At 39.6% G+C, this 22,684-nt stretch overlaps 2 protein-coding genes across 4 annotated transcripts in view; one reads left to right on the top strand and one right to left on the bottom strand.

The window, feature by feature from the left end:
• The window catches only part of SMC4 (structural maintenance of chromosomes 4), a 199,569-nt gene extending 184,366 nt beyond the window's left edge, over positions 1–15,203 (bottom strand). Inside the window, exons 1-5 of one of the 3 annotated variants that reach the window (XM_082249521.1) lie at positions 15,035–15,203; positions 11,201–11,336; positions 10,309–10,487; positions 9,810–10,001; positions 9,088–9,264 (exon numbers count right to left, since the gene is read on the bottom strand). In XM_082249521.1, coding sequence (XP_082105647.1) covers positions 9,088–9,264; positions 9,810–10,001; positions 10,309–10,487; positions 11,201–11,330 — 678 coding nt within the window. In that variant the 5' untranslated portion in view covers positions 11,331–11,336; positions 15,035–15,203. Of the gene's footprint in view, positions 1–9,087; positions 9,265–9,809; positions 10,002–10,308; positions 10,488–10,824; positions 10,840–11,200; positions 11,337–15,034 lie in introns of those variants that run through there. The other 2 variants (XM_082249522.1, XM_082249523.1) reach the window with 2 other exon arrangements.
• A 701-nt stretch (positions 15,204–15,904) lies between these two features.
• The window catches only part of IFT80 (intraflagellar transport 80), a 337,369-nt gene continuing 330,589 nt past the window's right edge, over positions 15,905–22,684 (top strand). The window contains exon 1 of the mRNA XM_082249425.1: positions 15,905–16,114. The gene's annotated coding sequence lies outside the window, so the exon portion shown is untranslated. The remainder of the gene's footprint in view (positions 16,115–22,684) is intronic.

Genomic DNA, 22,684 nt, shown 5'->3' with positions numbered 1-22,684 from the left:
TCACACTGACCCCCTATAATTAAGGGGGTCGGTGATTTCTGGTAAGCCTTTTCACACATTGGGTGTCCATGTGGTGAAGGTATTGAAGATCTGTTTGTGTGTGGAAGAATCTTCTGGAGACTGCACTGAAGTTTGTTGGTGCATGGGAATCTAGGTGATTTTTTCACTTACTGTTGCTGCACTTTATATTTATTTCACTGTGCATGGGACTTTATATGCGATTTATTTCACTTGACATGGTTGCACTTTATATTCACCATTGTCAATGCACTTTGTACTTATATATTTTAAGTGACATCAGTGATTTATTCTAATAATTTTACTATTTATATGCACTATTACCTTTTAATGGTTCACTATATTGAAACACCACACTGCACTTTAGATGAGCGCGGCTCTGTACACCTCTATAAGTGTATTTAAACCACCACCAAAAGAAAGCTCTATTTATGGGGGGGGGGGAAAGACAATTTTTTTTTTTTTTTGGGCAGTCACACGAGCGTGCAATTGTCAGTTAAAGCAACGCAGTGCCGTATCGCAAAAATGGCCTGGTAATTTAGGGGGTAAAACCTTCCGGCGCAAAAGTGGTTAATGACTGCGTTTCAACCTACCTATGAAATTGATCATCATTAGCACATGCTTGGTATTATTGGTTAATCATATCCCTGACTTTGTGCAAGTGTACAAGTGTAAGAATTCATGCTGGTTAAGAGCAGGTTCACATAGGAGCGACCGGACTCGCCGGGGCGACCTGTGAAGTCGCGGTGCACAGCGCGCACCGCGACCTCGGAGCGGCATGCACGGACTTCATATCATTGAAGTCAATGCAGGTCGCCCCAAAGTAGTACAGGACCCTTTTTCTAAGTCGGAGCTAATTGTGTCGCTCCCATTAGAACGGGACCTGTGCTAATCTATGGCAGGCGACCCACGGCGACTCGCCTGACAAGTCGCCCCAGTGTGAACCGGCTCTTAAAGCCAACTATTGATTTGATTTAGATTTTTCTTCTGTTCGCTCAATTTGCATTTTGTAAAAAAACAAAACAAAAAAAACAAACACATACATATATACATATATATAAAAAAAAAGCATTGTTACTTACGTTACAGCACTTCTTCACACCTGCCTAAAATGTTTGCACGGTACTGTATATATACACACACACACACACACACACACACACACACACACACACACACACACACGCACCCACCGACCTAGGTTATAGAAAAATCCCCTAATAAGAAAACGTAACGCAGGGGGATCGTTTATCAAACAAATTAGCCTGCATACCTGGGCAGACAAATTTGTTTGTGTGTGCCGTATGTACAAGTGGCATCAAGAAAAATATTCAAAAAAGAAAAACTAAAAATCTATTTGCAATGTTTTGTCAAGTGGTTACTTTAGAATATATAATCAAATATAAATTGGTGTTTAATGCCAACTAGGCGCTAAACAGTATTTGTGAAGTATAAAGGCAGATAACTTGATTATTCCATCGATAATGTGTTTTAGTATATTTTTCAGGTATCATGCTAAAAAAAGTTTATGCAATTTCTTTTTTTTTCCACCAGTACTGCTACCCCTACTATCCTAACAGGTGAATCTGTGGAAAAGTTAGGTGCAACAAGCTCACTGTCACTTAGCAACCCAAGATATAATAATGTAATCTAATACATTTTGTAAAGTGATCCAGTTGTTACTTTACAGGTTTTTTATTTTCAGTACTTTCTAAAAATTGCATCACCAAAGTAGTACTGCAAGCTAGAATTCTGGCATTTAAAAAACATTTTAGAGTGAACATTTTTAGAAAACGAGCAACGTTATAAAATGGTAAGACTTATCTTTTTGAGAACCTGCTTCTACAACAAGAATTTTTTTTTTTTTTTTTTTTAAGTTACCTTTAAAATAGTAATACTACATTACTACACTGAGGTTCTACTACTTCAGCAATATTGAATACTGTTATTTTACTGTCCTATTTAAGTCCTAAAAGGAAAGAATACAGGCTAATAAGTTGAATTTTAAATAAAAAAAAAAAAAAAGAAAAAAGAAAGGGGGGGGGGCTCATTCACACAAGAACAAAATAAAAATAAAAAAAAAAGAAGGTGTGTTAAGACACGCTTTTTTGCATTAAAGAAAAATCTAGTTTAAAATAGGAGCCTAAAGTACTCACGTTTATGTGCATACGTGAGTAAAATCTGCAGCTATGTACCTCTTTTTTTGAGCACGACTAAAGGCAGTGCACATTTCTGTATGTAGACGAAGCTGTGTGTATACGCTCTATGATTACTATAGCGCTACAAAAGTCACAAGTGTATAAAACCATCGGCTGTAAGCATCTAAATGCAGTGTTTTTTGTTCTGGCTGAAAGAATGAGCCCTAATTCAATGTTTTCAAGACACTGCAAACTATGGAAACCAGACTACATAATCTTTATTTTTTTTTAATAGGATTAGGATAGTCCTGATACACGATATAAGGATCTATCCCTAGAAGATTATTTTTTTTTGTTTTTATCATCAGACATGCACATCTTCTGTAAAAACAGGTATTACAGGGCCTGTTTAGCTGCATTATATAAACATGGAACCATAAAGTTCAGCAAAAAAAATGGGCAGTTCTTCCGATTCACAGTTTTTTTTTTTTAGGTCTGCAATCAATTTATGCCATACACTATCCAACTGTAGCAAGACTGCACATATCAGCTTTTTAAATAATGTATATGTACAGTAATGTTTGGGGGGGGGGGGGGGGATTGTTGGGTTTCATTATATAAAAAAAAAAAAAAAAAAAAAAAAGGTAAAGAGTACACAAACTGAAAACATCTAAATGGCAGGTTACATTTGAAATCTATAAAAGGGAAAGTGTAGATAGTGAAATATGTAAAGGCTTGATGCCATCAGATGATATTCAGCGAGGTAAATACATTTGCCAACTGCCTAATCCCATTTAGCTAATGAAGCCAAAAATTGTCCAGTTTTGGAAAGATTTGGCTAACTTTGTTTTAATGTTAACAAATCATTTATGATGGAAACAAATGGAAACATTACGTCAGAATCATCCTTAATGGCATGAAGAATTTTACCAGTTACAATTCATAGGTGGCCACACGCATTATGATATAATTCAATATGAACACAATGGGGATATTACTAAAATGATGAAACTGAATAAGAATCATAAACCACAGACCCCACACATTTAATTTAGTGAATCAATTGGCTGTGGCAGAATGTTATCAATCGCTTCTGATCGATTAAATAAAAATCCATGTGCGTCAGCAACCAAATTGTGACATATCAATGTTCCTTTTTCCAAAGATGGTTTCTGATTGATCATATTTTTAATAGATAAAGTATGTTTTGCACTACTTTATTTTTTTTTTTTAAACGTATGATCAATCGCTTGTTTCAATTGCTCATATGTGAATCAAATTGCTTTGTGTAGGGCTACCTTTAAGATCTTCTCAACTTTTGATAAAATATTTGTTAGAAATTTTTTACAGGCCTGACCCCAACAAGCAATTACTTTCATTCAACCTACTCTAGAAAAAGGCAAACCCTGGACTACCAAAGTTTATTAAAATCCCAAGCAGACTTAAAAAGCACCTCCCAATAAACAAATGCAGATTCATTATGCAAGGTTACTCCAACATCCTTTGTAAAGACTAAGGGGTAGAAAATACACACACATATATATATATACACACACACACAGTGTTTCCCCGAAACCAAGACCGGGTCTTATATTAATTTTGGCAAAAAAAAAAAAAAAAAAAACACACACACACACACACACACACACACACACACACACACACACACACACACACACACACACACACACACACACACACACACACACGGGCTTATTTTTAGGGGATGTCTTATTTATTTACGGTATGTACAAGGACAATCCTAAAATATATATATTATACATACATATACACATAATATAGAGATTATATTATATATATATATATATACACACACACACACACACACACATTGATCCTTTAAAGCATGATAAACAGCACAGTCCTTGTGCACTCATTTACCCTTCCCTATGTTTAAAGAAAACCTGGAAGAAAGCAATAAAATATTTTTTAAAAAGTTTGTGTCCCCAGTCTTCTCTTCTCTTCTCCTCCTGTCAGCTCAGGAGTCAGCATTAAGACATTCTGTAATCTCAAAAATAAACCTTGGTTAAAGTCATTGTAAATGTATGTGAATTGTTTTGTAAAAAGAATATCCAGTGAGTCTCCATTTGTAAGTGGTGCTGTAAATAAGGTATTTTACACAATAAATTTACAAAAGGAGACACTTATATAATAATATTTTTACAAAACGGATTACATGCTTTTACAAAGGATTTTAACTAGGGCTTATATTGCAGCTATCCCAAAAAATACGTTAGGTCTTATTTTTGGGCAAACAGGGTATATATATATATATATATATATATATATATATATATATATATATATATATATATATATATATATATATATATATATATATATATATATATATATATATATACACACATACATACATACATACACACACACACACACACACACACACTTTGAATGAAACAGGTGGTGGGACTTTAGAGTTAAGGTGCAGCGATCTGATTCAATATAAGAAGCCAGTAAATGACCCAAGACCATTGCCTTCTTTTCAAAACTAAAATAGTTTTGAATAGATTGACTCTCCAAAATCAAAACGGAGCGTTTTATGGACTTCCAACAACATTTTCAGCTTTGTTTAATAGAAATAAATTCTATATACACATACAGACTAAAATTAATATATATATATATATATATATATATATTTTATTACACATACATAACACAACAGTGGGGGGCACAAATAAAAAATTAAAAAAAAAAAAAAAACAAGCAGTATTTCAGCTCTTGTCCAGCCTTTCTTAACCTCTAAAGAGTTAATACAAAATCACATAGTCAATACAGTTATACATGAAATGCTGCGTTCAAGACAAACAAAAAATTAAAAAAAAAAATTAAATGAAGGGACAGAAATTAAACGGAAAATTGAAGGTAAAGGCAAGGGCAGCTTAGCAAAACACTTAAGCCACTTCCTGAATCCCTTAGGTTAACCTCATTCATCTGTGAGAGATGTGCAACTTTCATTAAAGCATTACCACAAATGAAGATGTAAACACCACAAAACACTTCAGTTACGTATTTTCACAATTTTAGCTGAAGAAAAAAAAAAAAAAAAAGATAGATAATGTTTACTCAATGAAAATGACTTGTTTAAAGAGAAAATGGACTTAAGAATTGGAATTTGAAAATGTACAATAAAACAAGGCTTTATTCGTTTCATTTTTGGTTGAAATATAAAATTCTTAAAAAGTGTTATTAAGGATTATTCAACAAAATCTTGTACTAAAACTAGAGGGAAGGCAAAATACTGACATTTAGTACAGTATGAAAAAGGTAATGTCGATTTCTTAAACAATGCACTCGAACAATCCAAAGCACTTGGAAATCTTGGCCCCAGCCAGCAATACCGAGTTAAAGTGGTAGCCTACAAAAGCCTAGCTTGCCATCCCGGTAAGACAAACAAGCAACCTAGCCAGTATATGGGGGGACGCCCTCATGGGCTTACAGTCTGATAACATCACAGACTGTTCATTGCATGTACAAGGAACATAATGAAATAAACACAACAAATATGATGACGCAGTTGATTACAAAACACTTCCGTTGAAAATTTAATGCAGATTTAAGGAACCGTGAAAGTTACACTCGTACAAAGACTTGAAGCCAAAATAGATTGACCCTTATGTAATTAACACCCCACATATGCATAAGTAATGGTGTAAAATTCAGCTAGCAGGCACTGGCCAGAGTGCTGATAAAAACGTCATTAGAAGGGTGGCTGGACAGAGGCCATATTTGGTAGCTGGGCGTTGGCTGACGAACCAAGCTAGAAAGCACCAAGAAAAGGAGGGGAGAGGCAATCAATGATGCCAACATGCAAAAAAGGCTTGAGGAGTGTGTCGGTCAGGGGTGGAGTTTGGAATGGTGGTGTTACAATAATAGCCAATGGCAAGGAGCCGATGTGAGAATTCTAAATAACACACACATTGTGTATAAATAAATACACAATTATGCCAGGAGAATATGCTTTCCTCTAATGCCAATTTACATTATTTTGCTCTTATTCTTGAAGTACGGTACAACAAAATGCTTTCAATGAGCCAGGGGAAAAAAAAGAAAAAATTTACAACTACCATTTATGAATGCACCAATAATATCTGGTTGTGCAAACCAAACCTAGAAGGCAATTAAACATAAAACACCAATATAAAAAAACTATACTTGAACAAATTTTACAACTCATCAATAACCTTAAAGTATCTGCGCTAATAATTTCTGAACAATAGCAGTTTAACTGCTTGTGTACAGTAAAGAACAAGTAACTGGGTCCAGGGATCATAAAACTGGATCTGTGCCTTATCTAAATATTCCTTTTGTTTGCTTGAGGTAGTGCACTCTAAAATAATTAAATTGCTGCAGTTGCAGGAGCTTCAAGTTTATAATATTTTGTATTCACAAGGTTAATGGCTAACAAAACACATTTACACACTTAACAGGAATTATATCTGCCATCGATAGGCATAAGTTAACTAGACAATGGCATTGCACACTGTAGTAGCATGTACTAAAGGAATTCTGTTAGTCGAGACTATCCAGTGAACAAATACATGTTACAAGTTACAGAAAATGCTAACTATAATACTGCATAATAGTATTCCTAGACAAAAGTCACAATTTACTGTCCCAATAAATGGATAAAAGGCACAGGGTAAGAAAAACTGCAAAGAAGTATATTTCAGTGTAATCCCACAAGATAAGTTTATTATTAGCAAAAATGGCTTACTACGCAAGTTAAACTTAAAAAGACTTAAAATTCACACAATTAAAACTAAAATAGATTATCAGTGCCATGGTTTGTTAAAAATGCAGAACACTGCGTGAAAACTAGCCAAAAAGTCTACATGCATTTCACCCTGTACATCCTGTAAGCTTCAGCTCAAGTGTACTTTACAGTTACTTTAACACCACATTTCATCACTACAATGCAAAAGCTTGCTTACGGAGTATTTCACAAGAAAAAAAAAAAAAAAAAAACACCACCCACAAAAACAAACAATTTTGTATCACATCAGGAAAACTGAAAAAAAAAAATTAAATAAAATTGAATGCTGAGAAAAAAAAAAAAAAACACACACACACACCTCTTGGCATTAATAAAGTATACCTAAAGATAGGGTGGGAAACACCTTTTCAGAGAGCAGACAAATTATTTCCAGTAACCAGGACAGTATATCAGAAAATCTGTCACTGTCAAAACATTGTTAAAAAAAAACAAAAAAAAAAAAACAACTCATTCTCTCTCTCTCTCTATATTTATATACAATCCTTTCAAACGTTTCAATCCCACCAAAACAGGAATCTATCCTGAATGAACTAAAGTAACTAGAAATAGTGTTTTTTTTTTTTTTTTTCCTAGTCCATAGATAAAATTAGGACTTTCAAGTGGCCACGTCAATTTTCTAAATGTCAATTTACCATGAGAACACAATATTTAAAATACTGTTTATTTGTATCTCTTCTACACTAGACAAACTTATTATTAGTATACAGTCCCTCCGGCCCAGATAAACACTTAGGATTTGTTTTTTTGAGGCCTAAAATCAGAATGGGGAGCTGCTTTATTTAGGGTATACGAGGTATAAAATTATACATATTTTTATTAAACTCTATAAAAAGGAAGCACATGGCCTTCACATGAAAAATACATTATCTGTAGAGTATCCTTCAAAACAAAAACTATGATGCAAGAAACCTGTTTTTGAAGACATTTATATGGCAACTGATGCAAGTCATAAGCTATACCGCATGGCATAAATGCTTAATACCACTAAAGCAATATGAAAGAAATTACACACTTATTTACAGTCAAAGGCTGCATGAGATTACTGCTCAACGTACTACTTATCACAATATTGCCTAACTAAACACACCCACATTTAACTGTAGATTTTTTAAAGCATCCACTGAGTCAGAGGTGTGGCAGTAATCCATATGCAAGGCATAAAGAGGTAGCACTCTAAATACAACAGTACTACAACACACTAAACTATCATAGATGGCCTGGCATACAAAAAGTTAATAAGCAAGACCCAAAACTTCACTGTAGGCAGTATTTCTTGGCAGAACAATTTCGCCCTTTAACAGCACACTATTCTGCACTGGAAGGCTACAACAGCAAACGATTTTGGGAAAGCAAAAGACACTTCCCATAATTAAAGTGAAAACTCAGGAATTGCCCATCATTTCTTCTGTCTCTTTTACAGCAATATATAAATGGCTGTATTACAGCTCAAATCAGTCTACACACACTTAAGTATTAAACAGGCTTACTTCTCAAATAATTTCTACAAGAAGAATGCACAACCTAAGCCATGCCTCAGGAAATTCAACTATACTACGGACAAATATAAATGAATTAGATCTAACACACAAAAAAAATTAAATAAAATGTATGTATGATAGAATATATATATATATATATATATATATATATATATATATATATATATATATATATATATATATATAAATAAACAAATAAATAACACAACCAACGTTTGAGTACTTCTAGACCAGTAGCATATGAAAATATCCAAGGAGATGATGCTGCGCTCTGCCACACTGAAGCAGCACAATAATATTGGGGTTCTCCATCTTACCACCCAATATTTACGTGCTGCTAAAGCAGAGCAGGTCAAACTATTATCCTTGGTTGACATTTCACTAGAACAGTATTCAGAAAGATTCCATAAAATACTGAAGCAGCAAATAATGATTAGTATCTTTAATAAAGCATGCAAATCATGATGTGCTGCTACAGCTTTTAAGGGTTTCATGTTCGGCTGTAAATACATACCAAAAAAAAAAAAATAAAAAATTGATACCTTGTAAAAAGTAGCAGGACTGTAAAACTAGTGCAACATTTATGAACATGATCACAGAAATGTAATCTTACCTGTAAAATAAGGAACCTGTTATGATCCAAATCAATTCCATGACTTCTGAGTAACGCACCCACGTCTTTAAATGAGCTCTTTTTACCACTAATGTGATACACAGAAGAATTATCTTTGTAAGCAGTTCTGGCTACATAAAATTTGCTGTTAGGAAGGACTTCAAAATCATCACCTTCCTGTTACAATGTAAACATAATATATATATTAACATGTTATTACTTAAGTGTGTGTATTCAACAAAACCAAAAAATATTTACTTTGGAAAAAATAAAGCCTGTACTGTAATATTTACTTTGTTTCAATTTTAAACTAAGTTTTGTTTCAATAAACTGTAAGGAGAATCATGTAACATAATACAATTAATAGAAGACCTACAAGTAACAAAGCTGCTAAATAAAACATTTTTTTTTCATATAACCAACTTTTTATTAGATTTCTTAAACAGAGTGCCTGCTTTTATTTGCAGGCCTTAAATAACAATGGGAGAATATCAGCATGCAAACAGGAAACAAACAAAATCGGGAGATAGGAGGAGTACTTAAAGCAGTAGATTTCTACAAAAATAGGATGTGCAAGTACACCAAATATGCAATAGTAATCAAACTTAAAAAAAAAGTCAATTTTATCTAAAAACACAAAACAGAAAAACAAATACATATCTGAAACCCTGCTCTGACTTTAAAAAAAAAAATGTAAATCTAATAAGAATGTTAGGAGTTACCTTATCAATGATTTTCTGAAAATGAACTTCCACTGTGCAACTTTGAATATCTTTATGCTGGTCTGAGTTGTGGATCAGCACGGACAGCTTTTTGGACCTTATTTTTTGTGCTCGATAGCCAAAAACAAACAGCATTGAATCGATAACGTTGGACTTTCCACTACCATTGGGCCCAATAATACATGAGAAACGCTAATCAAAGAAACAAAGGAAATTAAACAGTGAAAATAAAAAAGAAATGCCACTTGATTTAGAGAATTGAAAAAAAAAATAATAAATATGATGATCTAGTAATTCACTCTAACCAAAAAAAAAAGAAAAAAAAAAAAAAAAGAAAAAAAAAGGCAGTATAAAAAAAGCAGACTGTAACAAACTTGATTACATGAAGATCTTGGCAACCCCATCAAAGCATTAGTGTGTACATACATGCAAGCTAGATTACAGCAATAATAATAATAGGTAATTAGGAAGATGTAGGTGAGCAGTAGACAGGTCTTACCTTATGAAAAGGCCCCAGGATTTGTTCCCCAGCATAGGATTTGAAGTTCTGGTTTACAATATGGGTTATCATGAGACGAGGAGCTCCAGCTTCATTGGTCATTGCTGGAGGTGGGGGAGGAGGGATGCTACTCAAGATCTCCTCTAAACTTCGATTATCAACTGGCTCATTAGAAGCTTCTAAAAAAAGAGATATATAAGAGAAGAGGTATGACAGCAATGGTGCAGAAACCCCTATATTGAATGAAGCACAGGTTAGCCCCCATTCTGATGTAGGGTCCCGATTACCGCCCTTCCTCCTCCCGGAGCCCCCACCCCTATTTCAAGAACTAAGGCAGAAATCGGGCTTTTTCCACCCTTCCCAGAGTCAGCCAGTTACTCGCTGACCACAAGCTGACAGTGTACATTGGCGATAAAGTTCGCTCGGCCAGCCCCATGTACTATGCAGCAGTATTAGCGGATCATCGTACGTTATAACAACATGTATATGATCGGGAAGAAGGAGTCCCAGCCTCACCTGAAAGAACGCGCAACCCGCACAAAGTTCACTACATCGCCCTGCCAGGCACTGACGATCAGCCGGCTCTCCGCAGACAAGGAGTTAATCGCCTGTCATCGTCCCAGTGGTCATGCTTTTTACACAAAGACGACGACCCCCCCCCCTCCCCGCACAGAAAAACTGCCAACTCCCCAAAGGTTGCGGAGGAGAGGGGTCCATGATGGAAGCAGCCATAGAAATTGCACCCCCATTCCTCATTGCATCAGAAAGCCCAATCACCCCTCACCAGGAACCGCAACTCTGCATCACACTGACTTAGTCCATGTCCCATTCAAAGAGCTGCTCCCCCCCCCCCCCCCCGTAGAGGAGGTTGCAGTGACAGTGCCATGCATACCCTGTGTAGGTGCATCCCCATCTGCTGCAACTTCTTCGGGAGCTGTCGGGGCCTCATCCCTCTCATCAAGCGACTTCTCGGTGGGCTCTCTGGCCACAGCTGTGGATGTTTTAGTCTTTTTGGGTGGCATGGTGATCTGTGTAGCCAAAACACAAGCCAAGTCATAAGAAGAGAAGACACCCCCCCCCCCTTCTCCACTGTATACGGCCAGTTGTGGAGGGGAGGGGAGGCTTGTCGGTGCACACCTAAACACATCAGGAAAAGGTCACCTTTACTTAAATAAAAAGAACTAAATTATCTAGATCTGGTGTTTCTCCCCCACAATGGGTGGATGTTAGTGTTAGGAGCATTTGATTTTCTAAATGTCTCTTTACTATGACATTGTGACACTTCCAACAATGACAGCCCAAGATGTATCTGTAAAGTTTTCACCTATTCAGGTCATCATTGTACACAGCTAGATGGGATCACACTCCACTGGACGAGTCCTCCTATGTTCAAGAATATTGTGCTTCTCATCCAAACAGCTCATTACCCAGTTCTAGTTCACCACATCAGGGGAAAAACGTCAACATTACATGACAAGCCTGCCTGAATTAGGGTACAAACCTACTGCCATCCACACTCACTACAACAATCACAACACACAAGGCAAGGATAATGATTCTTATGTCCCAAAAAGTGACAGTTATTTTCTGCTGAGTCCAGGGACATTCCAACAATTCCCTGTGAATTAAGCATTGCCTATTACTAGAACGTTAGTGAATGGTCATTCAATAATCAGGACGCCCTAAACTCACCATAGACCTCTCTAGCCACGAAACACACCGATCAGTGTCACACTGCCTATTATAGGAAACCAGGTTATCTGCCAATCAGGATATCCTATGTATAACCATTTACCTCTATAGGCCACCAAACACACCGATCAGTGTCACACTGCCTATTATAGGAAACCAGGTTATCCTATGTATACCCATTTACCCCTATAGGCCACCAAACACACCGATCAGTGTCACACTGCCTATTATAGGAAACCAGGTTATCTTCCAATCAGGATATCCTATGTATACCCATTTACCTCTATAGGCCACCAAACACACCGATCAGTGTCACACTGCCTATTATAGGAAACCAGGTTATCCTATGTATACCCATTTACCCCTATAGGCCACCAAACACAACGATCAGTGTCACACTGCCTATTCTAGGAAACCAGGATATCCTATGTATACCCATTTACCCCTATAGGCCACCAAACACAACGATTACTTGTTTTAGTGTCCAGGTGAAATTTTATTCAGTAATTAGGAGGCCCTATCATTTCTATCCCATCCATGACACACACCGATCGGTATAGCCCTGTGTGTTATTGGGAAGTTAGTGCTAAGGTGAGCTGTCATTCATTCAATAATCGGGATGTCCCGAAATGACAAAATCTCTCTTTAGAAACCACGAAATAGACCAATTATTATAGGAATGCAGGCTTTCAGGTGATCTGCCATTCATTTAATATTCCGAAAGTCCTATAATCGGTTATAGTATTCTTTACACTATAAAATATCCCAATCAGTATCACACCGTGTAATATAGAATGTATAAAATATCTGACATGATCTGTGTAATACACACTGTGTGATACGGATCACTGTGTCATGGTCAAGATATACATTGTAATTGATCATAATAAATAAATAGAAGATGACCTAAAAAGCTAGTATTCTTCTAATACGTCGTGTGGGTCATAGTCACTAAAGAGAGATTCTGTCATTTTAGGATCACATAGGCAAGATCACCTAGACCAGAGATTCTCAACCAGGGTTCCATTGACCTCCAGAGTTCCAGAGATTGTTAGGGGTTACTTCTCAGATCCCTCTGACACCATATCTATAATGGGGGGGGGGGGGGGGGGATTCTTCCCAATGTCAAGTGCAAGGAGCATTCTTCCCAATGACCATCACACTAACCTATCAGGAGTTGGAGATATAATACATTTTAGCAGGGGTTCCCTGAGACCGGAAAGTTATTTCAGTGGTTCCTCTGATGAAAATGCACCATGTACACATAAATTACATTGTAATGCTAATCTGTGTTTTTTTTGCTGATTAATATATTGTATCTGAGTATAGATGATTAAATGGATGGCAGATAAAATACATTGTAATGGTAAAATGTGTTTTTTGGCCTATGGATATATTGTATCTGAGTACATATGATTACATGGGTGGCAGATCACCTGGACACTGACATATAATAATCAGATGTCATACAACACCCCTGATCTAAACCATGACACACACATATCAGTAATACATCGTGTAAATAGTAGTGCTCATGTAATGTCATTATGTCATAATTAGGATGTCCAATAATTAGCACTGACCAGTATCACACTGTGTATTATCTATAGGGGTGTTCAAGTGATCTGTCATACAATAATGAGGATGTCATATATGTGTAGGACATCCTCATTATTGTATGTCACACACATATAATATATATATATATATATATATATATATATATATTCCCCTCAAATGACCTGTCATCTAATCAATTCAACAAGGAGGTCCTATATAATTTGTGACCATCTACATCACACACCGATCAGTATCACTATATACATATATATCCCCAAGATATCTGTCATTCAATTAGGTTGTCCTAGAATTAATGACAATATTTAAATCATAACGATCAGTAATCGCCCCGTGTATTATCTATAGGAGTGTAAAAGTGATCTGTCATTCAATAACGAGGATGTCCTAATGATTATTTACAATATCTACAGCATACACCGATCAGTACCACACAGATATATATATATATATATATTTCTCAGGAAGTCCTATAGAATTAGTGACAACATCTACATTTTACACTGAACGGTAACACTGTATTATGGGGAAATCAGTGTCCAGGTGATCTGTCATTCAATTAGGGTGTGCTATAATTAAATTACAATATCTACATTAAACAACACATTGTGTAATATATATCCAAGTGATCTGTCATCTGACCATTCCACCAGAGGTCCTATAATATTAGTGACAATATCTCAATCACACACCGATCAGTGAGTGATATATAAAAATATATCCTTTCGAATTATTGACAATATCTCCATAATACAACGATGGGTATGGTCCTGTGTACTATAGGGATACCAGTGTCCAGATGATCTGTCATTCCACCAAGATGTCCTAAAATTAGTTACAATATCTACATTACACAACACTGTGTAATATACACACACTATATATATATATATAAATCCATCCAAGTGATCTGTCATCTGATCATTCATTCATTCAGAGGTCCTATAGAATTAGTGACAATATCTCCATCACACACCGATGTGCATGGTCCTGTGTATTATAGGGTTAGCAGTGTCCATGCGATCTGTCATTCCATCAGGTTGATCGTATAATTAGTGACACAATCTATACCATGATGAACAGTATCGCCCTATGTATTATGGGGATATAGATAGATCGGGCGAGCTGTGGTTCGTTGCTGTAAAGTGAGGATAGTTGAGTGAGTGTCGCAGTGTGTAGGGTGAAGTGTGCCGACCTCCAGGGACAATGTGAAGATCCGTGCCATGTATGCCAGTCTTCCCGGAAGATATGACAGGCGATGTCCCTGAGAGGCCGATGACAGCGGTGTGTAGACCGATAATGAGCGGTGACAGGAGGAGAAGAGTGAAGTGCTGCACTACAAGTCGCAGCATGACCCGGTTGTCCCATGTGGGGCAGACATGACAGCTGGCTGTGCCTGTCACCCCGGCAGTCATCCCGCTAAAAGTAATAAAAAGCAAAGTCCGGGCTAATTCACCTTTCCAGCCGCTCCGGGTGGACCGCCTGTGTCCCGGGAGGCCACGTGAATTTTTTGCCGATTTTTCCCGCAGTCCCTGGGGCTCGTTAAGTGTGTTTTCCCCGGTGTGGAGAGCCGTGCTCAGTCCCTGCCTGCACTCCGCTCTGATACTCCACTCGAAAATGGCGCCCAAAATCCAAACTCAAAGCGAAGTTCGTTACAAACGCGCGGGGGATTGTGGGAGCCGCCAGTCAGATTTGAAAAAAAAAAAAAAAAAAAAGATGGAGCCGTCTGCCATTTTCCCAGCGGCTCCGCACAGCAGCAGCCCGTGACGCGGCTACAGGAGGGTCATTGAGCGGAGCGGTGGGGGCACTCTAATGGGCTCAGCACGCCACAACGCTCACTGTAATAACGGTCATTACAACAGGCAAAGATACAAATTGACGGTTACTGGACTACCAGGCGGTTTGAATGGGGCGGGGATTGGTTGCGGGGCAACAGATAGGGGCGTGTTGAAATGGAGAAGGCCTCGGTGGGCCATCCCTTGATTAGCTTTAGTTATTTGAGGTGGCTGGGCAACTGGTCACGTGATAATCTCGCAAAGTTGCCATATTTCCTTCAGGCAAAGCGCCAGGAAAAGGTAATAACGGTTACAAAATATGAATAAAGAAACTGTTCCTTGGTCAAAGCTAGCAACGCATCAGCTAGACGAGCTCTTAAATTCTTAACCTGCTTGAGAAGTTGTTGGAAAGCACGTGAAAAAGTCTAATTTTAGGAGACCGTTGCCAGTTTCATGCCCGAAACAAACATGGAGGGCTGTTTAGGAGCCCAGGCGTCAAAGAGCGCTGGGGTTTCAGTGTTTTTTCACCCGTTGTACGGTTAAACGCGAAAAGAATTCAACGTGAATGTTTGTGGTCTGGTGCTGACGTTCTATTAGTAGGTCGGGGAACGTGTACGCCTTTTCCCGAGTTTGCTACTAGCCAAAGAGATTTGCAGTGTGAAATCTCGCGATACGTAACCATAGTGACGGAACGCGCTGACCGTGGTGTTTGTGGAGAGGCAGAAGAGAAGGAGGCCCGGAGCTGTGTGATCGAGGGGCAGGTAATGGGAAGGGGGATCACATATATGTATTATTTATATATTTGTCGGTTGATCGTACTGAACCTCCATCCCAGCCAGTGATTATGTACCCCGGATCCAGTCTAGAAGTCCTAGATGACCATCCCTGAGCTGTGCTGCCCATAGACAGGCAGATCTGATATAGAGGAGGGGGACTGCACTTGGTAGAAGATATGACTGTCTACTAACAAGCTGCAACCCTTCTTTGCCCACTGACAGCTCCTCTGACTGCACTGAGCAGTGGCCGTGGGGCATGATGCGTGGCTGGGAAGATCTTTTATTATTATAGGCCTCCCAGCACACTGACAACACCACTTTGTGTTTTTGTTTCATTTATTTTACAATGAAATAAATGGAAACAGGTAACAATGCATCTCAAGGTTACTGGCACATGGTGCTGATGCTTGGACACCAGGATTCCCCGCCAAAATGTCTTGCGCTTATCTTGTGCGTGCGTAAAATAAAATCTAGCTCTCGAATGGTACTTTAACCTCATCAAATTAAAGCAGCTCTTCAGTAATTTTTTTCATCTTTCCATCCACTAAATCCTCTGTCCTTGTTTTAACTTTGGATAGTAAAACATTATTTTACCTTATACAGCCCACTTCCTTTTTCTTGTCTGGTAATTAGCCTAGGCCAGTGTTGGCGAATCTTGGCACCCCAGATGTTTTAGAACTTCATTTCCCATGATGTTCAACTACACTGGAGAGTGCATGAGCATCATGGGAAATGTAGTTCCAAAACATCTGGGGTGCCGAGGTTTACCATCACTGGCCTAGGCTAATGACATCATGCACAGCTCTCTCACTCTAATGACAGTTTGCCTGCAAGGGAGGAGGGATGATTAATAGGAAAGCCAATGAGAGCTGGATGGGGGCTGGATGAGGGTGGAGATAACAGGAGACCACAGAGATCCATGTGTATTCATCAAGAGAGGAGAAATGCAGGCAAATAGTGGTGTGAGTGTTTGTCTGTGTAAATCCTGGAAGTGAACAGTCAGCAGCTTCATCTGCCCACAGTTAAAATGGCTGCAGCTAGACTTAGTAGAGGGAGATTTCTGCAGCATATTTGGCAAGTACAGAATCACAGTATATATGAAGTATTATGCAAAGTGGTTGAGAGAAGCTTCAGAATGGCAAAGATGTTTTTTTTTTTTTCTTAAATTATGTGAGCAAACTGTAGTTTCCCTTTATGCCAGCAGAACAGATTTCTGTATTTTGCTCACCTATATGTAGTGCATGTTTACACTCCTGTGTGTACAGGCACATTGAAAACAACGGGCTGCATTTAGATCTAAGACACCTCTATGCCTAAAAATGCTGAGGTTTTTAGGCAGCCATGTGCAAGAGGCCTAATGGGCCATACACACTATACAATTGTCTTTAGATTTTTTCCTTTTAGATTTACCAAAACCATATAATATGAGGTCAAATCGAAACACTTTCCATTTGTATGCATTTGGCAGGCCCTTGCACTGCCTAGTTGAAGGTAAATCTAAAGGAAATCTAGCAACAAAAGTTGTATAGTGTGTATCCAGCCTAAGGCTGGGCTGTTTACCCCACATTAAATTTGCATGACAGGAGACTGTGACTGGCCCTCAATAGAGCCAGTTCACACATCTCCGGGGGGACCATGGTGCGTCTTTGGTTCCATTTTTAGGTCCGAACCTTAAAGTGGAGTTCCACCCATTTTAGTCACTTTAGATGTATGTAATCCCCTTTAAAACGACTTTTACCAATGGAAAGTTTTTTGTTTTTTTTTGCTAGTAAATACCTGATTTTCTGCTTTATTTATCCTCTTCTCACTTCTGGGTCCGGTCGGCGATTACGTCATTCGGCGATTCGCAGTGTGTGCTGTGATTTATCTCAGGGCATGAAATCTCGCATTATTACACAGGAGATGAGCTGTACTGTGTGTTCTGCCCCGCCTCCTCTCAGTGAGCTGTATGTATGTAGTATATTGAGGCCGTGCTCCGCCCCGCCTCCTCTCAGTGAGCGAGGACTGAAAGCATTATATCCCCACTGAGCTCACTGAGAGGAGGCGGGGCGGAGGCGGAGCACAGCCTCAATACACTACATACATACAGCTCACTGAGAGGAGGCGGAGACGGGGCTGGGCACGGCCTCAATACACTACATACATACAGCTCACTGAGAGGAGGCGGGGCGGAGGCGGGGCAGAGCACACAGTGCAGCTCATCTCCTGTGAAATAATGCGAGATTTCATGCCATCCCAGCACACACTGCAAATCGCAGAATGACGTAATCGCTGACCAGACCCAGAAGTGAGAAGAGGATAAATAAAGCAGAAAATCAGGTATTTACTAGCAAAAAAAAAAAACAAAAACTTTCCATTGGTAAAAGTCATTTTAAAGGGGATTACATACATCTATGTAATCCAATTTATTAAAAATGGGTGGAACTCCGCTTTAAATAGAGAACAGGGACGCACTGGACCCCCTGCTGTGAGCCGTGGCCGCAGCTAGTGTGAACCCCGGCTTAGGAATTATTATCAATATTATTATTATTATTTGGGATGGGCTCAGGCATACTCGGATCCTAGTCCCAACCCACCTGAGCAATCCTGGCAAGAAGCCGTCATTGCACACAGCCAGTCATAGGCACTTAGACATTTCCCGGCCTGCAGCTGCACACACACACACACACACACACACACACATGCTGCTCATGATTGGCAGCGTGCAGTGACGGCTTTCTGGTTGCTCAGGTGGGTTGGGGCTAGGATCTGAACACGTCTGAGTACATCCCTAGTTATTATTATTATAGGTATTTATACATATATATATATATATATATATATATATATATATATTACTGACAATTTACACAGAGCTATATACACTCCCCAGCCACTTTATTAGGTACACTTTGCTAGTACCGGGTTGGACCTCCTTGTTCCTTCTAAACTGTCCTAATTCTCCATGGCATAGATTCAACAAGGTGTTGGAAACATTCCTCAGAGGTTTTGGTCCATATTGACATGATAGCATCACGCAGTTGCTGCAGATTTGTCGGCTGCACATACAGGATGGGAATCTCCCGTTCCACCACATCCCAAGGGTGCACTATTGGATGAGATCTGGTGACTGTGGAGGCCAATGTAGTACAGTGACCTCATTGTCATGTTCAAGAAACCAGTTTGAGAGGATTTGAGCTTTGTGACATGGTGCGTTATCCTGCTGGAAGGAGCCATCAGAAGATGGGTACACTGTAGTTCATAAAGGGATGGACATGGTCAGCAACAATACTCAGGTAGGCTGTGGCGTTGAAATTATGCTCATTTGGTGAATCAGTGGACCCCTTGAATAACGTCCTTTAGGATGAAATGCGTTGGGGTGGGCTATTTGGTTCTGATGTCTCGCCGCTAAGCGATTCTGGGTCGCCAGCGACTTTTTATGTAAGTGATTTATTTTGTGTTTTTAGACTTTTGGGACAATAAATCCACTGCACTATGGAATATCCATCTGAGCTCCTGGCCACCTTTATTTATTCTTAGTTGGAGCTCGCTCTGAGTCGCTAAAGGAAGCTTATCGCTGCTATTTATCCAGGGATTTTCCCATTTATGCTGAAAGGTGTGCATGCTGCTGTGACAGTATCGGCTGGTTCCGGTGAGTTTGCAGTTCATGCGATGGTGGCGGTCAGCTATCTGGACACAGTAACACCTTTATATTCGCTGGGGTGGTCATGTTTGTTTTATTTCCTTCATGTTTTTTATATAGACTTTTGGACTGAAATCCTTTTTGGACATTTTTTTACTTATCTGTATATATTGATTTTTGTTCTTTGATTTTTTTTTTTCATACTGATTACTGTCATATTATTCCTTGACTTAATATTCACTTGAATTCAGTTTGGCGCTGCATTTTTCTATACAGATGCTCAATAGGTATTAAGGGGCCCAAAATGTGCCAAGAAAATATCCCCCAATCTATTAGACCACCAGCCTGAATCGTTGATACAAGGCAGGTTGGATCCATGCTTTCATGTTGTTTACAGCAAATTCTGACCCTACCATCGGAATGTCGAAGCTGAAGTCAAAACTCATCAGACCAGGCAATGTTTTTCCAATCCTCTATTGTCCAAATATGGTGAGTAGAGATGAGCTCGGCCGTGTTCGAGTTAGTTCGTGCCCGATCCCACCAGGAAGTGGACACTGCACTCCACTAATCACAGGCAGCAAGACGTTTCCCGATCTGTGCAGCTGCGGATCTGGAAATGTCTCACTGCCTGTGATTAGTGGAGTGCAGTGTCGGCTTCCTGGCGGGATTGGGGACGTACAAACTCAAACACGCCCGAGCTCATCCCTGATGGTGAGCCTGTGCAAATTGTAGCCTCAGTTTTCTGTTCTTAGCTGACCGGAGTGGCACCCGGTGTGGTCTTCTGATGCTGTAGCTCATCTGCTTCAAGGTTCAATGTGTTGTGCATTCAGAGAATGTATTCTGCATACCTTGGTTGTAACGAGTGGTTATTTGAGTTACTGTGGCCTTTCTATCATCTCAAACCAGTCTGCCCACTCTCCTCTGACCTCTGACATCAACAAGGCATTTCTGTCCACACAGCTGCCGCTCACTGGATATTTTCTCTTTTTCAGACCATTCTCTGTAAACCCGAGAGATGGTTGTGTGTGAAAATCCCAGTACATGATTCAGTACATTCACATCAGTCCCTGCCCTCAAGGAACTCACAATCTAAGGTCCCGAACTCCCATTAAAGCAGAACTAAACCCTTCGATTCAATTGTTTACCAAAACCGTAACATTCAAGGCATTCTGGGAATGATAACTGTCACATTTTCTTGTGTTGTCAACCAAACTGTCAAGCCTTCAAATGGCTGGTGTCATAACTGATCACTTGTGAAGCAACTATAACATCTGCAGATCAAACGGAGATAAATATGGCAGCTTCCTTGGCTGAAGGGTTCGGTTCCACTTTAATACATACGTATTAGCGATACACTGATACCATTTTTTTTATTACAACTGCCGATACCTTTTCTTTAGTACTCCCCGATACCAATTACCAATATCTCTGCAACTGTTTTGTTTACACTTCAGCTGTCAGCACTGGTACAAAGTAGAGCTGCACGAATAATGGTTAAAAGTTTGTGATCTTAAAGCGGAGTTCCAGCCATTCACTCACCTGTCCAACGGTCCAGCGATGTGGCCGCCCAAAGCCTCGATCCTCTCCCTCGGCGCTGGCATCACTGCTGTGGGAACCCGGCTGTGACAGTTTGCAGCTTCACAGCCGGGTACCCACTGCGCATGCGCGAGTTGCGCTACGCGCCGTGATTGGCCGGCAATCTTCTGGGACCTCTGACGTGTCCCAGAAGATTGCAGGGAGGGAGGGGGAGAGGAGAACTTCCGTTCAGGGCGCCGCGGCGCTCCGAGCGGAAGTGGGAGCGGGTACCTGTCAAAACTAGGTACCCGCTCCCCCCCCAAAAAAATGACATGCCAAATGTGGCATGTCAGGGGGTCAGGACTCCCTAAAGCGGAAGTTCCACTTTTGGGTGGAACTCCGCTTTAATTCATCCCCCCACACACAAATGCTTAATCCCACATTTCCACGATTCATGTAACAAGTGCAGAGAAGTTCCCTGCTCCAGCTGTCAAAAAAAAAAAAAAAAAAAAAAAAGCAGCTGGCAATGTTTATTAAGAACATTGTCATTGGCTGAAAGAGAGATAGAAAGAAACATTGTATCTTTCTGTTCATTTACAGTTTTTAAGGGATGATCTTCGGTCTGTAAATTAAGTCAGTTTAAAGCAACCTTGTCATTTTTTTGGGGGGGGGTTTTATTAAATTGTTCCTCTGTTTAGCCCCTTATTAACCCTTAACTTACTCTAATTAGCCTTATTAACAACTTATTCAACTTTAATTATTATTTCCCTTAACATCTTTCAGGACAGCACCTTGAGAGATGGCTCCTCCCTTTCACCAACAGGAAACACCCCATCCTCCAAACTTTAAAAGGAGGCTTCACCCACAATTCCTCAGTTTTTGTGTTTCCAACGGCAGAGGAACACCTGTTTGGGCAGTCTGGGTTAAGGTGCTGTCCTGAGATACCAGGATCCCTGCGTCCACCTTACCCTTTTTTGTGGAGTAGTTGCTTCCTCCCATTCACGCGACCGACTGCAGTGCATGGGCTCCCTCTTCCCCTTCACTGCTCAGGCGAGCCAGGACCCTGGGCAGTGAAGCCCCTGGGTGGCATTCTTGGCTGGTGGTGGGCTCCGTTTTTTCTTCCAACCGCTACTTCAATTTTGAATTTGCCGCCACTTTTTCCCTGATTGAGTGACACTTGTCTGGCCGGAAGTAAGGTTTCCGGGAGGGGCGGCACTCGTACAGGGGGCGCGCAGCGTCATTTCCACTGGATGCAGGGGAAGAGCAGGCTGGTGCTTATTTCCGGTTCTGGTCTGGCCCAAGGGTGCCTTGGGTCTCTAGAACCCTGCTAGCACCGCGTTGGAGGGAGCTTCTGCATCGAGTGGAACAGGCATCAGCAAGGCCCGGGTAGGGGTAACTGTGTATTTAACTTGTTACTG

This window comes from Pelophylax lessonae (genome assembly GCF_965119305.1).
Source record: "Pelophylax lessonae genome assembly, chromosome: 3".
Lineage (NCBI taxonomy): Eukaryota > Metazoa > Chordata > Amphibia > Anura > Ranidae > Pelophylax > Pelophylax lessonae.
This window is presented reverse-complemented; position numbering and strand designations above follow the sequence as displayed.